This window comes from Varanus komodoensis, unplaced genomic scaffold (assembly GCF_004798865.1).
Source record: "Varanus komodoensis strain SLA01 unplaced genomic scaffold, ASM479886v1 scaffold1, whole genome shotgun sequence".
NCBI classification, from domain to species: domain Eukaryota; kingdom Metazoa; phylum Chordata; class Lepidosauria; order Squamata; family Varanidae; genus Varanus; species Varanus komodoensis.
This window is the reverse complement of record NW_025335268.1, coordinates 91,165,586-91,180,693: the sequence shown is the minus strand read 5'-3', so window position 1 is coordinate 91,180,693 and position 15,108 is coordinate 91,165,586. Positions and strand designations below refer to the sequence as shown.

At 39.2% G+C, this 15,108-nt stretch overlaps 1 protein-coding gene across 1 annotated transcript in view; it reads left to right on the top strand.

Annotated features, from left to right (window-relative positions):
* The window catches only part of STAG1 (stromal antigen 1), a 173,650-nt gene that overhangs the window by 137,046 nt on the left and 21,496 nt on the right, over window positions 1–15,108 (top strand). The window contains exons 19-25 of the mRNA XM_044434755.1: window positions 9–212; window positions 1,244–1,314; window positions 1,648–1,735; window positions 7,519–7,599; window positions 11,166–11,258; window positions 12,729–12,903; window positions 14,695–14,834. Of these exons, the coding sequence (XP_044290690.1) occupies window positions 9–212; window positions 1,244–1,314; window positions 1,648–1,735; window positions 7,519–7,599; window positions 11,166–11,258; window positions 12,729–12,903; window positions 14,695–14,834 (852 nt within the window). The remainder of the gene's footprint in view (window positions 1–8; window positions 213–1,243; window positions 1,315–1,647; window positions 1,736–7,518; window positions 7,600–11,165; window positions 11,259–12,728; window positions 12,904–14,694; window positions 14,835–15,108) is intronic.

Genomic DNA, 15,108 nt, shown 5'->3' with positions numbered 1-15,108 from the left:
GTTCACAGCATTTGGATGCCTTATTGAAACAGATTAAATTTGTTGTAGAAAAGCACGTAGAATCAGATGTTCTTGAAGCCTGTAGCAAGACCTATAGCATCCTGTGCAGTGAAGAATACACCATTCAGAATAGAGTTGACATAGCTCACAGTCAGCTCATTGATGAATTTGTGGACCGATTCAACCATTCTGTAGAAGATCTGTTAAATGAGGTTTGTACAAATGCTTTCTTTTTTCACCCCCACAGTAAATAGTAGTAATAATGACCTGCCCACACATTAGTGCCAGAATACTATTAATCTTAATTAGTTATATTTTTTTTTGTATCCCAGAACACCAAATGAGAACTAAGTTTCTCTTGTATTGGAGGCGTATAAGAGGGCCTAGACAGAGGTGGGTGGAAAAACAAATGCACATATTTACCGCAAAGAAAAAAATTATCCATTTTGATTTAATAATATTGTGGGTCAATTAGTAGTGTTTTGTAGAGTGATGTGATTTAAAAAGATTGAATTCCCAGTGCAATTGTTGCTTCCATGAATTCAAAACTGGAAAGGTTTTTGTGTTTCCTTGGCATAGCTGTTCATGCTTAACAAAGCTGTCAGGTTAGATCAATTTCAGTTGTTCATTGGATTGCACATTACTCCATACAGAAGCCTTGTTATAGAACTTCAGCTGGACCATCCGCAGTACTTCAGCATCCCCAGAATAGGATTCCATGTAAGATACAGTTCTTTATGGTCTCTGTGCCATATATATATATATGGGCTTTGCACCCACTCAGAGCCTGTTGTTGAGAAGCTGCTATATAGCTAAGTGTTTGATTGGGTGAGAGCCTTTCCCCAGCTTGTTCCAGGAGAACATGGGAGAGGCTTCCAACTATCCTCTCAGTTCCTTTTCAGCCACCATCATGCCTAGCTTGGAAGTGCTTTTCTCCTCATTTGAGTATGTAGCATTCCTTTTTTTTCCTCACTTTTTCTTTAAACCTTCCTCCTGTCTTTCTTCTTCCACCATAATGAACAGCTCATTCTATCTAAAAACAAAACAAAACAAAAAGCTTACAAAAATAAAATTTTCTACCCGCTTTCTACCTCACATTCTCATTGAGTGCTTTTTTTCTCCCCCGTCTTCTCCATTTACTGTGATGGCATCCTAGGTGGCATTTAGGTCCTGCACCCACTATGACAGCACATGTAACACTCAGTTCCAATCACAGTGCTTAATCCTTGATCTCTGTTTCCAGGGAGAAGAAGCTGATGATGATGATGTGTACAATGTTCTTTCCACTTTAAAGAGGTTAACATCTTTTCACAAGTATGTGGCTTTATATGTTCTTAGCCAGGTCAAATGATTATGTAGCATAGCTAGTTACATTTGATGATCAGTATTGAATTAGATGTGAACAATGACTGAAAAATGCTCAAGAGGTTGGAAGACCTAATTACATGTGTTGGAAATACATAAAGAATGGTGCAAATGCTCTAAGCAGGAGGGTTCTGAAGTTAATACCTGTTCTAAAGTAAATCCAAAGTTTAAGAGGCAATACACAATTGAGTTACTAATCCACCCAAATCACATCAATGATTTTCTTGAATATATGAGGTTAAGGTCTTATTTAGAATACTAATGTTTTAATATTATTTTCAGCGCACACGATCTTACAAAATGGGATTTATTTAGTAACTGCTACAGATTACTGAGGACTGGAATTGAACATGGAGCCATGCCAGAGCAGGTAACAATAACAACGTTTGCAGTGTCTACTTACAGTGAACTCCTATGTATTTCTACTCAGAAGTAGGTTCCACTGGTTTCAGTGTGCCTTACTCTTGAGTATGGGCCTTAGTAACTTAAATTTTCTTGTTTAGACAACAGATGCAACAATAAGATCAGTTGCAACATTTTAAGATATAAAAGTTCCAGCACCAAGATGAACTAGTCCAAGGTTCATATGCTAGCTTTGTGAATGTTCTGGGCTTTCTTGACCATTTTTTCAGAGTACAGATTCATTTTTCAAGAAGACTGTGTCTTTCGAATTCTTCCTGGAATAAGCACCATACATTTGCATATAATGTTAGTAATATTTTCATAGGTTTTTCCTCAAAAAAACATACTACATTTCTATACTGCCTAGTAATCAAAACTCTCAGGGCATTTTAAGGCATTACAAAACAGATGCACACAGAGGATTCCACCATAAAGAATATGGAGAAAAGACTGAGAAAATCTCTGCGAAGATAAATTCATGGAATTTTTTACAGAGCACTTTACTGTGTTTACTGGTGTGGACAAGATTCCATTGAATGTGCTTTTCTTAGCTGTAGCATGTTTACCTTGACATTCTGAAAAGGGAGATAGACTCATTAGTCTTTCCACTGATTTGATGATAGGTTTGTCTTTATCTGTAATAAAGAATTAGGCAATACCTTGCAACCATATGTGTCTCTAACTACCTTATGCTTTCTTATTCTGTGATGCCTCCTTGAGGTTGCTTGTGGCGATGTTAATGTTGTGGCCCAGCAATGTGTGTTCTTATTATCAAACTTAAACCTACTGGAGTCTTGGAATTGCCTTGATGAAATGAAAAGTTTTTAAGCTGAGATGCTCAAGATGTGCTTATGTCCCGTTTAAAGCTTGAGCATCCCTTGCTTTGAACCACTGCAGAGGAAAAGATTCATAAGCTGAGTTCACACATCACACTAAGCCACCCTGATAATAAACCAAGGTGGGTTGATGGTTTACTGTTTAGTCCCAACAGACAAAATGGTGCTCTGCAGCTTGTTGTTGTATTTTCCTCTCCTTAGTCTTTTTGCATACACCAGTACATATTTAAGCTGCCTTTGTGGCAGAAATCCTTGTTTCCCCACTCCCTACATCAGCACTCTTTCTGCAATTGGCCTGCTGGGGTTGCAGGCCTGTGAGGGAAACTGCCCTCCTCCTTGCATCAGATCAATAAATGCATATAATTTTCTGAGTCCTTACGAAAATGAGAATGCATTCACAAACCTTTCTTTGACAAGAATTATTTAGGGTCTTGCACAGGAGTGTGGCCTAGCTACTATTTAGTCCAGCATACCAATATCCCCCACTTTTCAGTGTTCTTGTCATTTACATCCTCTGCTCTTCCTTTCAAGTCAACAATATTTAAAGGCTACTTTAAATACTGCTGAAGTAATTATATGAACTGAAAAAGCCCATTTTCCTGCAACTGTCAAGTGCTTTCAGATTCCTTCGTGTTCTTTCCCTCCACTGGTCTCCATTGCTGGTTGTCAGATATACATATGGAGTGATGGAGATGGGTAAAAATAAAATAAAAATATCAAGGCAGAGCAGTGATGGGGTTTGGTAGAGATAGGAAATTTTTAAAGCAGAATATTTCCCTCTGAGAATGAGGGAAAATGGAAAATATGCTCAAGTTTCAAAGCAGAACAGTGGGTGAGATGTGTAGTGTTTAAAAGTGTGGGACTATGAATTAGGAGATCTGGATTCTAGTTCCTATTCATGGAGCTCTCTGGGTAAATTTGGGCCAGTCACAGACACTAACCTCAACCTACCTCACAGAGTTGTTGTTCCTTGACAGGAAAAAGGCAGGATGTAAATATAATATACATTAATGTCATAACAAAGCAGTAAAGCTGAGGGAGAAATTATACAAATTGTGCAACAGCAGATGTTTGAGCTTTTACACACTTACACAAGAATGAGTTTGGGGGGGCAAGTTCTAAACATGTTCTGGGCACTCTGCAGTATCTTTAAATTTTAGGGGCACAGCATGGAGAGTGGTAACAAGAAACGAGGGAGGGTGGCAACATCACTAACAAGAACACAAAGGGCAGCAGGAGCTTTCATCACTTCGGCCAGGCTGTTCTCAAACCATTCCCAACAACTCACAGTGATTTGGAGTCTCACAGCAAGGCACCTTGAGCAACCTAACAAAGGCCATAGATTGTCAGGGTGGGTGGTTTCTAGAAAATAGCCATGATGAAAAAATGCTTTGGGCTTGGACACCATGAAAGGCTACTTTGAAACTGCCCATGGTGACAATTTACCATATTGTATGAACCAACCCTTATTTTCTCCTTTTTTCCTGCTTTTCATCTCTCATTTTTTCTAATTCCCTTTTCCCAGAAGCCCCACTCCCAAAATAAAAGTATTGTTGTTAGTCACGAAGTCATGTCCGACCCAAGGCAACCCCATGGACAGCATTTCTCCAGGCCTTCCTGTCCTCCACCATCCCCTGGAGTCCACTTAAGCTTACGCTGACTACTTCAGTGACTCCATCTAGCCACCTCATTCTCTCCCATCCCCTTCTTCTTTGCCATCGATGGTTCCCAGCATTGGGCTCTTCTCCAGGGAGTCCGCCCTTCTCATTGTGTGGCCAAAGTATTTGAGCTTCATCTTCAGTATCTGGCCTTCTAAAGAGAAGTCAGGGTTGATCTCTAGGACAGACCGGTTTGATCGCCTTGCTGTCCAAGGGACTCACAGGAGTCTCCTCCAGCACCACAATTCAAAGGCCTCAATTCTTTGGTGCTCAGCCTTCCTTATGGTCCAACTTTCACAGTCATACATTGCAACTGGGAAAACCATAGCCTTGACTATATGCACTTTTGTTGACAGGGTGATGTCTCTGCTTTTTAGTATGCTGTCTAAATTTACCATAGATTTGCTGCCCAAGAGCAAGCGTCTTTTAATATCTTGACTGCGGTCCCCATCTGCAGTGATCTTGGAGCCCAGGAAAATAAAATCTGTCACTACCTTCATTTCTTCCCCATCTATTTGCCAGGAAGTAAGAGGACTGGATGCCATGATCTTAGTTTTCTTAATGTTGAATTTCAAGCCAACCTTTGCGCTCTCCTCCTTCACCCGCATCAAGAGGCTCTTTAGTTCCTCTTCACTTTCTGCCATTAGAGTGGTATCGTCTGCATATCTGAGGTTGTTGATACTTCTCCTGGCAATCTTAATTCCAACTGGTGATTCATCCAGCCCCGCCTTTCTCATGATGTGCTCTGCATATCATTTAAATAGGCAGGGCAACAGTATACAGCCTTGTCGAACTCCTTTCTCAATTTTGAACCAATCAGTGGTTCCATGTGCAGTTCTCACTGTTGCTTCTTGACCTGCATATAGGTTTTTCAAGAGACAAATAAGGTGGTCTGGTACTCCCATCTCTTTAAGAACTTGCCACAATTTGTTGTGATCCACACAATCAAACGCTTTAGCATAGTCAATGAAGCAGAAGTAGATGTTTTTCTGGAACTCCCTAGCTTTCTCCATGATCCAGCGTATGTTAGCCATTTGATCCCTAGTTCCTCTCCCTCTTCGAAATCCTGCCTGTACTTCTGGTAGTTCTCAGTCCACATACTGCTGGAGCCTATCTTGTAGGATTTTGCTAGCATGTGAAATGAGTGCAATGGTGCGGTAGTTTGAACATTCTTTGGCATTGCCCTTCTTTGGGATTGGAATGTAAACTGACGTTTTCCAATCCTGTGGCCACTGTTGAGTTTTCCAAATTTGCTGGCATATTGAGTGTAGCACTTTTACTCCATTGTCTTTTAGGATTTTGAATAGTTCAGCTGGAATATTATCGCCTCCACTAGCTTTGTTGTTGCTCAGATTTCCTAAGGCTCATTTGACTTCACATTCCAGGATGTCTGGCTCGAGGTCAGTGACCACCCCATCGTGTGGTTATCAGGGACGTTAAGCTCTTTCTTGTATAGTTCTTCTATGTAATCTTTCCACCTCTTCTTAATCTCTTCTGCCTCTGTTAGGTCCCTGCCATTTTGGTCCTGTATCATGCCCATCTTTGCATGAAATGTTCCCTTCATATCTCCAATTTTCTTGAAGAGCTCTCTGGCCCTCCCTATTATATGGTTTTCTTCTATTTCTTTGCACTGTTCATTTAAGAAGACATTCTTATCTGTTCTAGCTATTCTCTGGAATTATGCATTCAGTTGGGTGTTTCTTTCTCTTTCTCCCTTGCCTTTTGCTTCCCATCTTTCCTCAACTATTTGTAAAGCTTTCTCAGCCAGCCATTTTGCTTTCTTGCATTTCTTTTTCTTAGGGATGGTATTAGTTGCTACCTCTTGTACAATGTTGCAAACCTCTGTCCATAGTTCTTCAGGCACTTTATCAGATCTAATTCCTTAAATCTGTTTGTCATCTCTACTGTATATTCATCAGGGATATGATGTAGGTCATACCTGAGTGGCCTAGTGCTTTTCCCTACTTTCTTCAATTTAAGCCTAAATTTTGCAACAAGAAGCTCATGATTTGAGCCACAGTCAGCTCCTGGTCTTGTTTTTACTGACTGTATAGAACTTCTCCATCTTTGGCTGCAGAGCGCATAGTCAATCTCATTTCTGTGTTGACCATCTGGTAATGTCCATGTGTAGAGTTGTCTCCTGGGTTGTTGAAAAAGAGTGTTTGCTATGGTCATCGTGTTCTCTTGACAAATTTTACCAGCCTGTGTCCTGCTTCATTTTGTACTCCAAGGCCAAACTTGCCTGTTATTCCAGTTATCTTTTGGCTTCCTATTTTAGCATTCCAATCCCCCATGATGATAAGGACATCTCTTTTTTGTGTTAATTCTAGAAGGTGTTGTAGGCCTTCATAGAACCGGTCAACTTCAGCCTCTTCAGCACCAGTAGTTGGGGCATAGACTTGGACTACTGTGATGTTGAATGGTTTGCCTTGGATTTGAACTGAGATCATTCTATCATTTTGGAGATTATATCCCAGCACTGCTTTTCCTACTCTTTTATTGAGTATGAAGGCTACTCCATTTCTTCTGAGGGATTCTTGCCCGCAATAGTATACCTAATGGTCATCTGAATTAAATTCACCCATTCCTGTCCATTTTAGTTCACTGATTCCTAAGATGTCGATGTTCAGTCTTGTCATCTCTTGTTTGACTCAAGGTCCAGCTTGCCTTGATTCATGAATCTTACATTCCAGGTTCCTATGGAGTATAGATCTTTACAGCATCAGACTCTCCTTTTACCACCAGATACACCTGCAATTTAATGTCCTTTCGGCTTTGACCCAGTCGCTTCATTCTTTCTGGCGCTACTAGTTCTAGCCCTCTGCGCTTCCCCAGTAACATATTGGACACCTTCCGACCCGAGGGGCTAATCTTCCAGCGTCATATCTTTTTGTCTTTTGGTACTGTCCGTGCGGTTTTCATGGCAAAGATACTGGAGTGGGTTGCTATTTCCTTCTCCAGTGGGTCATGTTTTGTCAGAGCTCTCTGCTATGACCTGTCCGTCTTGGCTGGCCCTGCACGGCATAGCTCATAGCTTCATTGAGCTATGCAAGCCCCTTCCCCATGACAAGGCAGTGATTCATGAAGGGGAGTAAAAGTATACTGTTCCTTTAAACCAATGTATATTATATAAGTAAATCTGTTTATTTGAATGAGTGTTATACCTGTCACTGCTGTTTTTCTTTCAAAATTACTTATATGTGTTCAGAATTGTACATTGCACTTGGTGACTTCATTTTATGTTCCTTTTGTTTCAGATAGTGGTCCAGGCTCTTCAGTGTTCCCATTATTCTATTCTTTGGCAGCTGGTGAAGATTACGGAAGGATCTCCTTCAAAAGTAAGAGACCCTTTGGATTCCACTGTTTGTGAAGGTGCTGTACATTTGATGTGATGTGATTCTGTAGTGCATTCCCTTTGGACAAGTGTGCTCATAATACTCAGCAGCCTTATAAATAAGCCACTGTAGGCTGCTTATTCACTGAACAACCTATACTACTCCTGACAGATGACTGGGCTTGCTGTGGCTTGTTCCCCTCAACATTTACTCTCAGACATTCCATTACTTCCAGTAAGTAGCCAGGTACCTTTACAGCAGATTTTTTAAAATTTAATTTCTTTTCCACCCAGTAGCCAAAGTCTCTTAGCTTCAGTTCCTACATCAGCACCCTTTCTATGTTTCTGTTTCATCATCCAGTTTGAAGCTAATCTTGCAATTGCAACACTTTTTTAAAGGCTACTTCATGTTACACAGACATTAGAGCATCTGCCTAAAAAGTGCCTTCTCTCCTCCAGCCACTTTTAACTTTTCTGTGTCCCCATGTCTCATCAAATCACAAAATTTTTGAAAACTCTTGAGTCCTCATGCATGCAAAGACAAATTTAACAGGTATTTTTATAATTTTTTCAGGACTTTCTCTGTTGAAAAAGAACACAAATCTCCTTCTCTGATACTTATCCAAGCATACCCATATTCCCCTCTTACATTTTGGTGCTTCCCTTTCTAGCCAGATTATGAGGTGTAGCAAGGGTTTTCATTGCTTTTGCTGGGTGGTTCTAGATGTGCCTTACAACCTATAACAAAGTCACCCTGCCAGGTTCAGACAACACAACAAGCCAACATGTGTATCAGTAACCCTAAAAGAAGCTGTCAGGGTGACTAGTTCATAAGAATAAGTCACCATGCAGAAACTGCTCTGAGTTCACACAACAAGAGATCCAACCATGGCTGATCATTGCATAATAAACTTTTTCTAGTGCCCTACAGGGTGGTAACTCCTACCTTAATGAACATACTAGAGTACACCGCCCTAAAAGAAGGATCTTCGAGTTAGGGATCTGTTGCATCTTACCATAACAGCATAAACTCATAGATTAGCAGAGTAATCAGATCACTCTGCTCCTATTATTTCAAGCAGGAATGGGGAAAATTTGAAGCAGGGTTGGAAGAATGATAATGGAAAAAAATAATAAAAAAGCAAGATGTTGTAAACTCCAGGGAAATATCTCCTGCACACCCTGATCATTTACATGTCATTATGCCTCCAGTTTAAAAAGAAGGAAAACATGTTTCTTAAAAATCAAAATAATATGTAGGAATTTCCAGCCCTTGCTTCTCCTGCTACACACAAGCATACATATGAAACTGACAAAATAAGCAAGTAACCTACCGTCTGGCTGCAACTTTTCTCTTTTCAGTCCTTGTTTCAAGGACTCAGCAAACAGAAAAACTAAAACATAATCCCACACAAGTATTGACTGTGGGCACCTAAAGGTCTGTCCATTTCACATGCAAATACCTGGTCCTTGGTTGGCTCTGGGAAGACTGATCAGGAAACTGATCAGGACTAAATATGGAAATCAGGTACAGCACATTCCTGTTAGACACTGTGCCTTCATGCTCCTGCCTCAGACAAATTCCATTGAGGAGGAGGAGGAGGAGGAGGAGGAGGAGGAGGAAAAATGCAAACAGCTGGCAGGTGTGCTCATAAGTACCCACTAGGCCCTGCCGCATCCTATTCAGTCTCTGCCAACACTAACAGAAGAACTGGAATGGGAGTATAGCTCAGTCTCGCACAGTCAGACTAAGTCATTTACTTTGGGGGTGGGGAAGGGAGAGGGAACAGATTTTATTGGCAGTTTACACGTTCCCACCCTCAACACCTTTTATGCATTCACACACATAATGCACAGCCTTTCTTAACCATTTCATTCATTAAGCAAACACCTACTGTTACACCACACATGTGTGTTCCTACATACAGAAATATCTCCCTCTCCTTGTCACCAAGCTGTCCTGAAAAACCTTCCATTGGTTTCATTCAGTGGAAGAACTTTTCCAAGTCTTACATAGGTAAGGTTGCTGTTGTAATTTGAGAAGATTAATTGAATATGCTTGAGAAGCAACATAATTCAATTAAAGTTTTGCTTCTATATCATTCATGAGTTGAGATGCTTATATAGAGTGCTGTTTTCTTAAGACTCACTATACTTAGCCTTTCCATATAAAGAGTTAAAGAGAAGTTAGCTTGGAAAAATCAAGATTACGATGCATGCATGCCTTCTATCAATTATGGAACACTTCCCTCAGGCATGTTTGCTATGCCCCATCTTTATTATCATTTAGGTATGAAATGAGGTTCCTCTATCCTTTGAGTGTTGTTTGAAATCCTTTTAATACTTTTTTCTGCTGTTTTTATCTGCTGACTCTGCTGTTTTAAACTTGAACTATATATTACTTGTTATTCTTAGCTACATTGATGTTGCTCATGGCTGAAGAAGGGATATACATTCTATAAATGTTTGAATAACTTTGGTTTTCTTGCATGTCAATATACTTTTTCTGTTCAAATGATTTTTGGATACTTCTAACACAGGAAGACAGTCATTAGTCCAGTATGTTTGGTGACCTGTCTAATCCCATTATTGGATTTCTACCTTCTGGGCTTGTTACTTTTCAGAACATATGTAACTGATCTGGGCTTGGTGGATAGTAAAGCTTCATATTTATGTAGTTAAATCTGAAATATATGGAGATGCATCAAGAGTTTCTCATGTTTTAAAAAACTGCAAATTGGCTTACAACTTCCTCATGATACAGGTGCTGAGATGTTTACCCTTTCTCTTGCTGCTGTTTTCCACTCAAATGCCCCTTCCAAAAGCTTTCCCACTCTCAGACTGTTTGATCATGGATTAGTTTACCTTTGGCTTGTTTGAGGATTATTTGAAGATTGTCTAGCCCTCAAAATAATTCCTGTCACCTAGGATTGTATAACACGGCAGGTGAGGTGCCTTACAAAAATGGTGCTTGGAGGAACATGGCACAATAGCTCCCCAGGTAAAAGAAGCCATAGTGGACTATGGTGACATGGACTCAAGCTCTCCGAGGATACACGATCTCTTTGGCCTTTTTTAACCCATGGAGAACAAAGCAGTTGAGGAAGGGAAAAAGATTAGGCAGCCCCTTTTGCCATTTTTCCTCTTCTTAAACTGGTGGCGTTCCACAGCCTCCTCACTTTAAAGAAGAGCAAAGATTTCTGGAGGATGTTTCTATGTATTGTCCTGTTTGGGTCTTCAGTTAGTATACACATTTTAATTAAACTGCTGTTTTTCTGTTCTATCATGCCCTGTGCCTCTCTTCTCTGTTTTTAGCTCATTGTGGTTTATTGAATTGCAATCATTTGTCTTTAACTGTTGTGGCTATAAGACACTTGGGGACCATACATGGGCCAAAATTCTGAGTAGAAACTATTTCATAGTTTTTCATAGTAGAAGCTGTAATCTTACTTGTCTATCTATTTTTTCCACTTCTTTATCGGCTAAGGCTATTGTTTGTTCATTTTTTCCTTACATGGAAAACTTTGACTAATATATAAAGAATTAATCTGTTCTTGATGTTTCCTCCAGGAAGATTTGTTGGTGTTAAGGAAAACAGTGAAATCATTCTTGGCAGTCTGTCAACAGTGTTTATCAAATGTCAACACTCCAGTCAAAGAACAGGTAAAAGAAATTAAAGTTAAATAAATTGTATCAAATTTACAGAAATTATTACATTTCTGCCAAGATATTTTCCATTGTTAAAGTCATTTCTGTTCACTTTGACAATGTTTCATGAGGAGTAAATATAAGTAGCTGTACAGTGAAAATGAGTCCATTTTAGGTTAAGTTGAAGTTTAGATGAAGGTTGGAACTCTTCATTTCAAAGAGCTTGTTCTAATTCTACATGGAAAATGATTTCTTGGTTTTTCCTCCTGTTTTCTGTTAAACTTGTAAACACACATAACTAGTTAATAACAATTCTTTACAAGTGAACAGTAGCACTGTCATTTCAGATTCAGGGGGCAACTCATTCCTTTCAGTGACGCTTCCTTCTCTCACATGAACACTCTTGTGCCAAAGAGTGTAGATGTGAAGATTCTTCTAGGATTTTGCTGCAGTTAGTTTCCTTCCTTTGTGTCAGACATCTTTGCGTGCATTACTTCATGACATCTGTGCAGAACTGTAGCATCAGCTGCATAATATTCTTGAGCATAGGCCCTGAGTGATAGTACCACAGCTCACCATTTTTTTAAAACTTTGTTGCTTATACCTATTTTAGATTTTTCTGCTCCTTAGATATACAATAATTTTTTAATGAGTAACTGGAGTACTTGTACTTAAAAGCCCTCAAAGTTCTCACTTTTGAGTCTTAACTAGCTGGCCTTGAAATCATCAGATGTCAAATTTACCACATCTGCAGTTTTGTCAAATGAGTTAATAACCATCACTTTGATGTTAAATGCTTTTTTATTAATTTGTTCTTTAACAGAACCTATTGAAACTTCTACTTGCCCTCACGTCTTATTTCCAAGCTTTCCATAGGAAAACCTGAAGGCCTTCTGCTTACTCAGCCTTCTCTTAAAATATGTGCAAACACATAAGCCCTGGGTTCTCTCTGACATTTTCACCAATCTGCTTCCAAAATAATTCATGGAAATACAACTTCACTTGACTCACAGTTCTTGATGCTTGAGGGCAATAACTATGCCATTAGCCCCTGGATTATTAGTATTACATTGCATTTAGGATTAGGGACCAGTTTGTGAATTTTGGAACAATTAGGCATAAAGGTCTGAAACCCCTCTAGAAATGTGTCCATAGTAGCCATTACATCTTCCCTACAACTGTCTGGAAGGCAATGGCATAGTTTTTCCACTCATTCAACTGTGAAGACTTCCAGCACTACAGCCACTGCCATCACCCCTGTTTATGGCTAAAGATGCAATTTACCATGGTTTGGAGATGTTGGTAACAATTTGCTGTCTCAGCTCAAGTAGCCTTGGGCATGAACATTTTGTTGGTGGTTCATCTTTGTAACAGCGGAGTAGTGTTTATATTTAAATTTCAGATGCTCTTCCAATGATCATCAGAGATGCTGTACACTCAAACTTTATGTTTTGAATGAATAACAACAGAAATGTTGCATTTCAGGCTTTTATGCTGCTTTGCGATCTGTTGATGATTTTTAGTCACCAGCTGATGAGTGGAGGAAGAGAGGGTCTTCAGCCTTTGGTGTTTAACCCAGATTCAGGTCTGCAGTCTGAACTCCTTAGCTTTGTAATGGATCATGTCTTCATTGACCAGGATGATGAGAACCAGAGCATGGGTGTGTATAAGTTTCCTTGATTGGAAGTAGTTGCGGCTTAGTAAGGTGTTCTTTTATTTCAGTTTTTTGTGCAGCTTTCATAGTTCATGATTCAATTTATGAACTGTAATTTTCTCGTGATCCCAATTGCTAGGTTATTCTATGGGTATGTGAAGATGAGTAATATCATGATTAATCCATCTGTTTTAGAGAGAGGATGAGTACCCAACAGACTTGTAGAAATGATTGTGTATCACATAGTACATCTGTGTCTTCAAAGTAATATGAGAAGTTAATGTATCCAATGCATGCTGGATATTTTTTCCTGATTTTTCCTCCAAGGAATCTTTTCTTTTCATCTTCCCCTCCTCACTCCAAAGACCTTATGGAATACAAGTGAATAATTCAAACTCAGCTTTCAGAGTTCAAATCCACATATGGCTTATTTATTTATTTATTTATTTATTTATGTATTTAAAACATTTCTATGCCGCCCCCATCACAACAAAGCCTCGGGGCGGCTCACAACATACATAAAAATACAATCAATAATAATATTATTCATATATATCATATGGTATATATAATAATCATATGGTATATATGATTCAGGTGATTATATATAATTTATTGTACAAGCTATCACTGAATCATATATACCAAGGTTGGGCAACTTGTGACACACCCCCCCCAGGTGTTTTAGCCTGCACCTCTCATTGTGTCTTACTATTGGCAAGGCTGACCAGAGCTAATGGAAATGAAAACACCTGAAGAACCAAAAGTTTCCTACTCCATAACATGGTACCAACCATATACAGGACAAAGTTGGTAAGACATGTTTATAAAAACAAATCCGCAAATGGGAAGTATCTCCAGAAAGAGAACAGTGAAGACTGAGCATGCCCAGTTTCCATATAATGCTGACTGTTGAAATGGAAAATTGTGACTGGGGGATGAAAGAGAGCATGGTGTCTGTTGTATTGATATCCGATTATGACCACAATCAACTGACCCAATTGTATTTGCCATAATGTTTTAAATAGCCATGTACTTCCCTTGTCTTTTTAACAAATAAGCTAGTATGGGTATATATAAGGTGTCTCATTAGAGAAAAAGGGTGGTACATAAATGTATTTATTTATTTAAAAATATTTATACGCCTCCTCTTCCACCAACGGCATCCCTAGGTGGCTTACACTACTAAAATAACACGTCCTAAAACTCATAGTGTAAAAACTTGACAACAGAACTTTAAAACAATAAAAGCCAATTAATCTATAAATCAGTGCAAATATAAAAATTCCAATAAATTACTCTACCAGCAGGCCATAGTGGCATCCATGGGGGAATCAAATATTAAAATATCTTTTAACTAGAAAAGTCTTCACCTGACACCAGAAAGAATACAAAGATGGCGCCAGGTGAATCTCTCTAAGGAGAGCATTCCAGATGTGGGGAACAGTAACAGAAAAGGCCCTTTTTCTGTTAGCCACACCTCTTACTTCCTTGAGGGATGGCTCCCACAAAAGGGCCCCTGCATCAGTCTCAAAGGCCATACGGTAGGCACATATGGGTGCAGGCGCTCCCTAAGATAACCAGGGCCTAAGCCGTTTAGGGGTTTATAATAAAACAAGCACTTTGAATTGGGTCCGGGCCACAACTGATAATGAGTGTAATTCTTACAATGTAGTAATATATAATATTAATAATAATAAAATAAATGTTAGTGAATTGCATGATGTGCTAGATATGATAAAGAAGTGTAGTTCAGCATCCACTGGAAAGACAACAAATATTTTCTTCACTGTTCAGAGGGAGATGAAGAGGATGAAGCTAATAAAATTGAAGCTTTACACAAACGAAGGAACCTTTTGGCTGCCTTTAGCAAGCTTATAATTTATGATATTGTAGACATGCATGCTGCGGCTGATATCTTCAAACATTATATGAAGGTATGATTCCATAATTCACTCTTTTCTCACAGTAATACATCAGATTTATACCTTAAAATACGTAGGCTATGTTCAGTGGTAGTGTTACATGCCTTATACATATACACTCACAGGTCCGGGAGAACCTGATTTTTATTAGCTCCTCTTCTCAACCTGCTAAAATCTGTCCTCTTCAGAGAAACTGAAGTTTGGGGAATCCTCTGGAACAGAATGGAATGTGGTACAATGGGTTGCATTGGGATGGGATTGGTGAAATTTGGTTACCCCAGCGTGT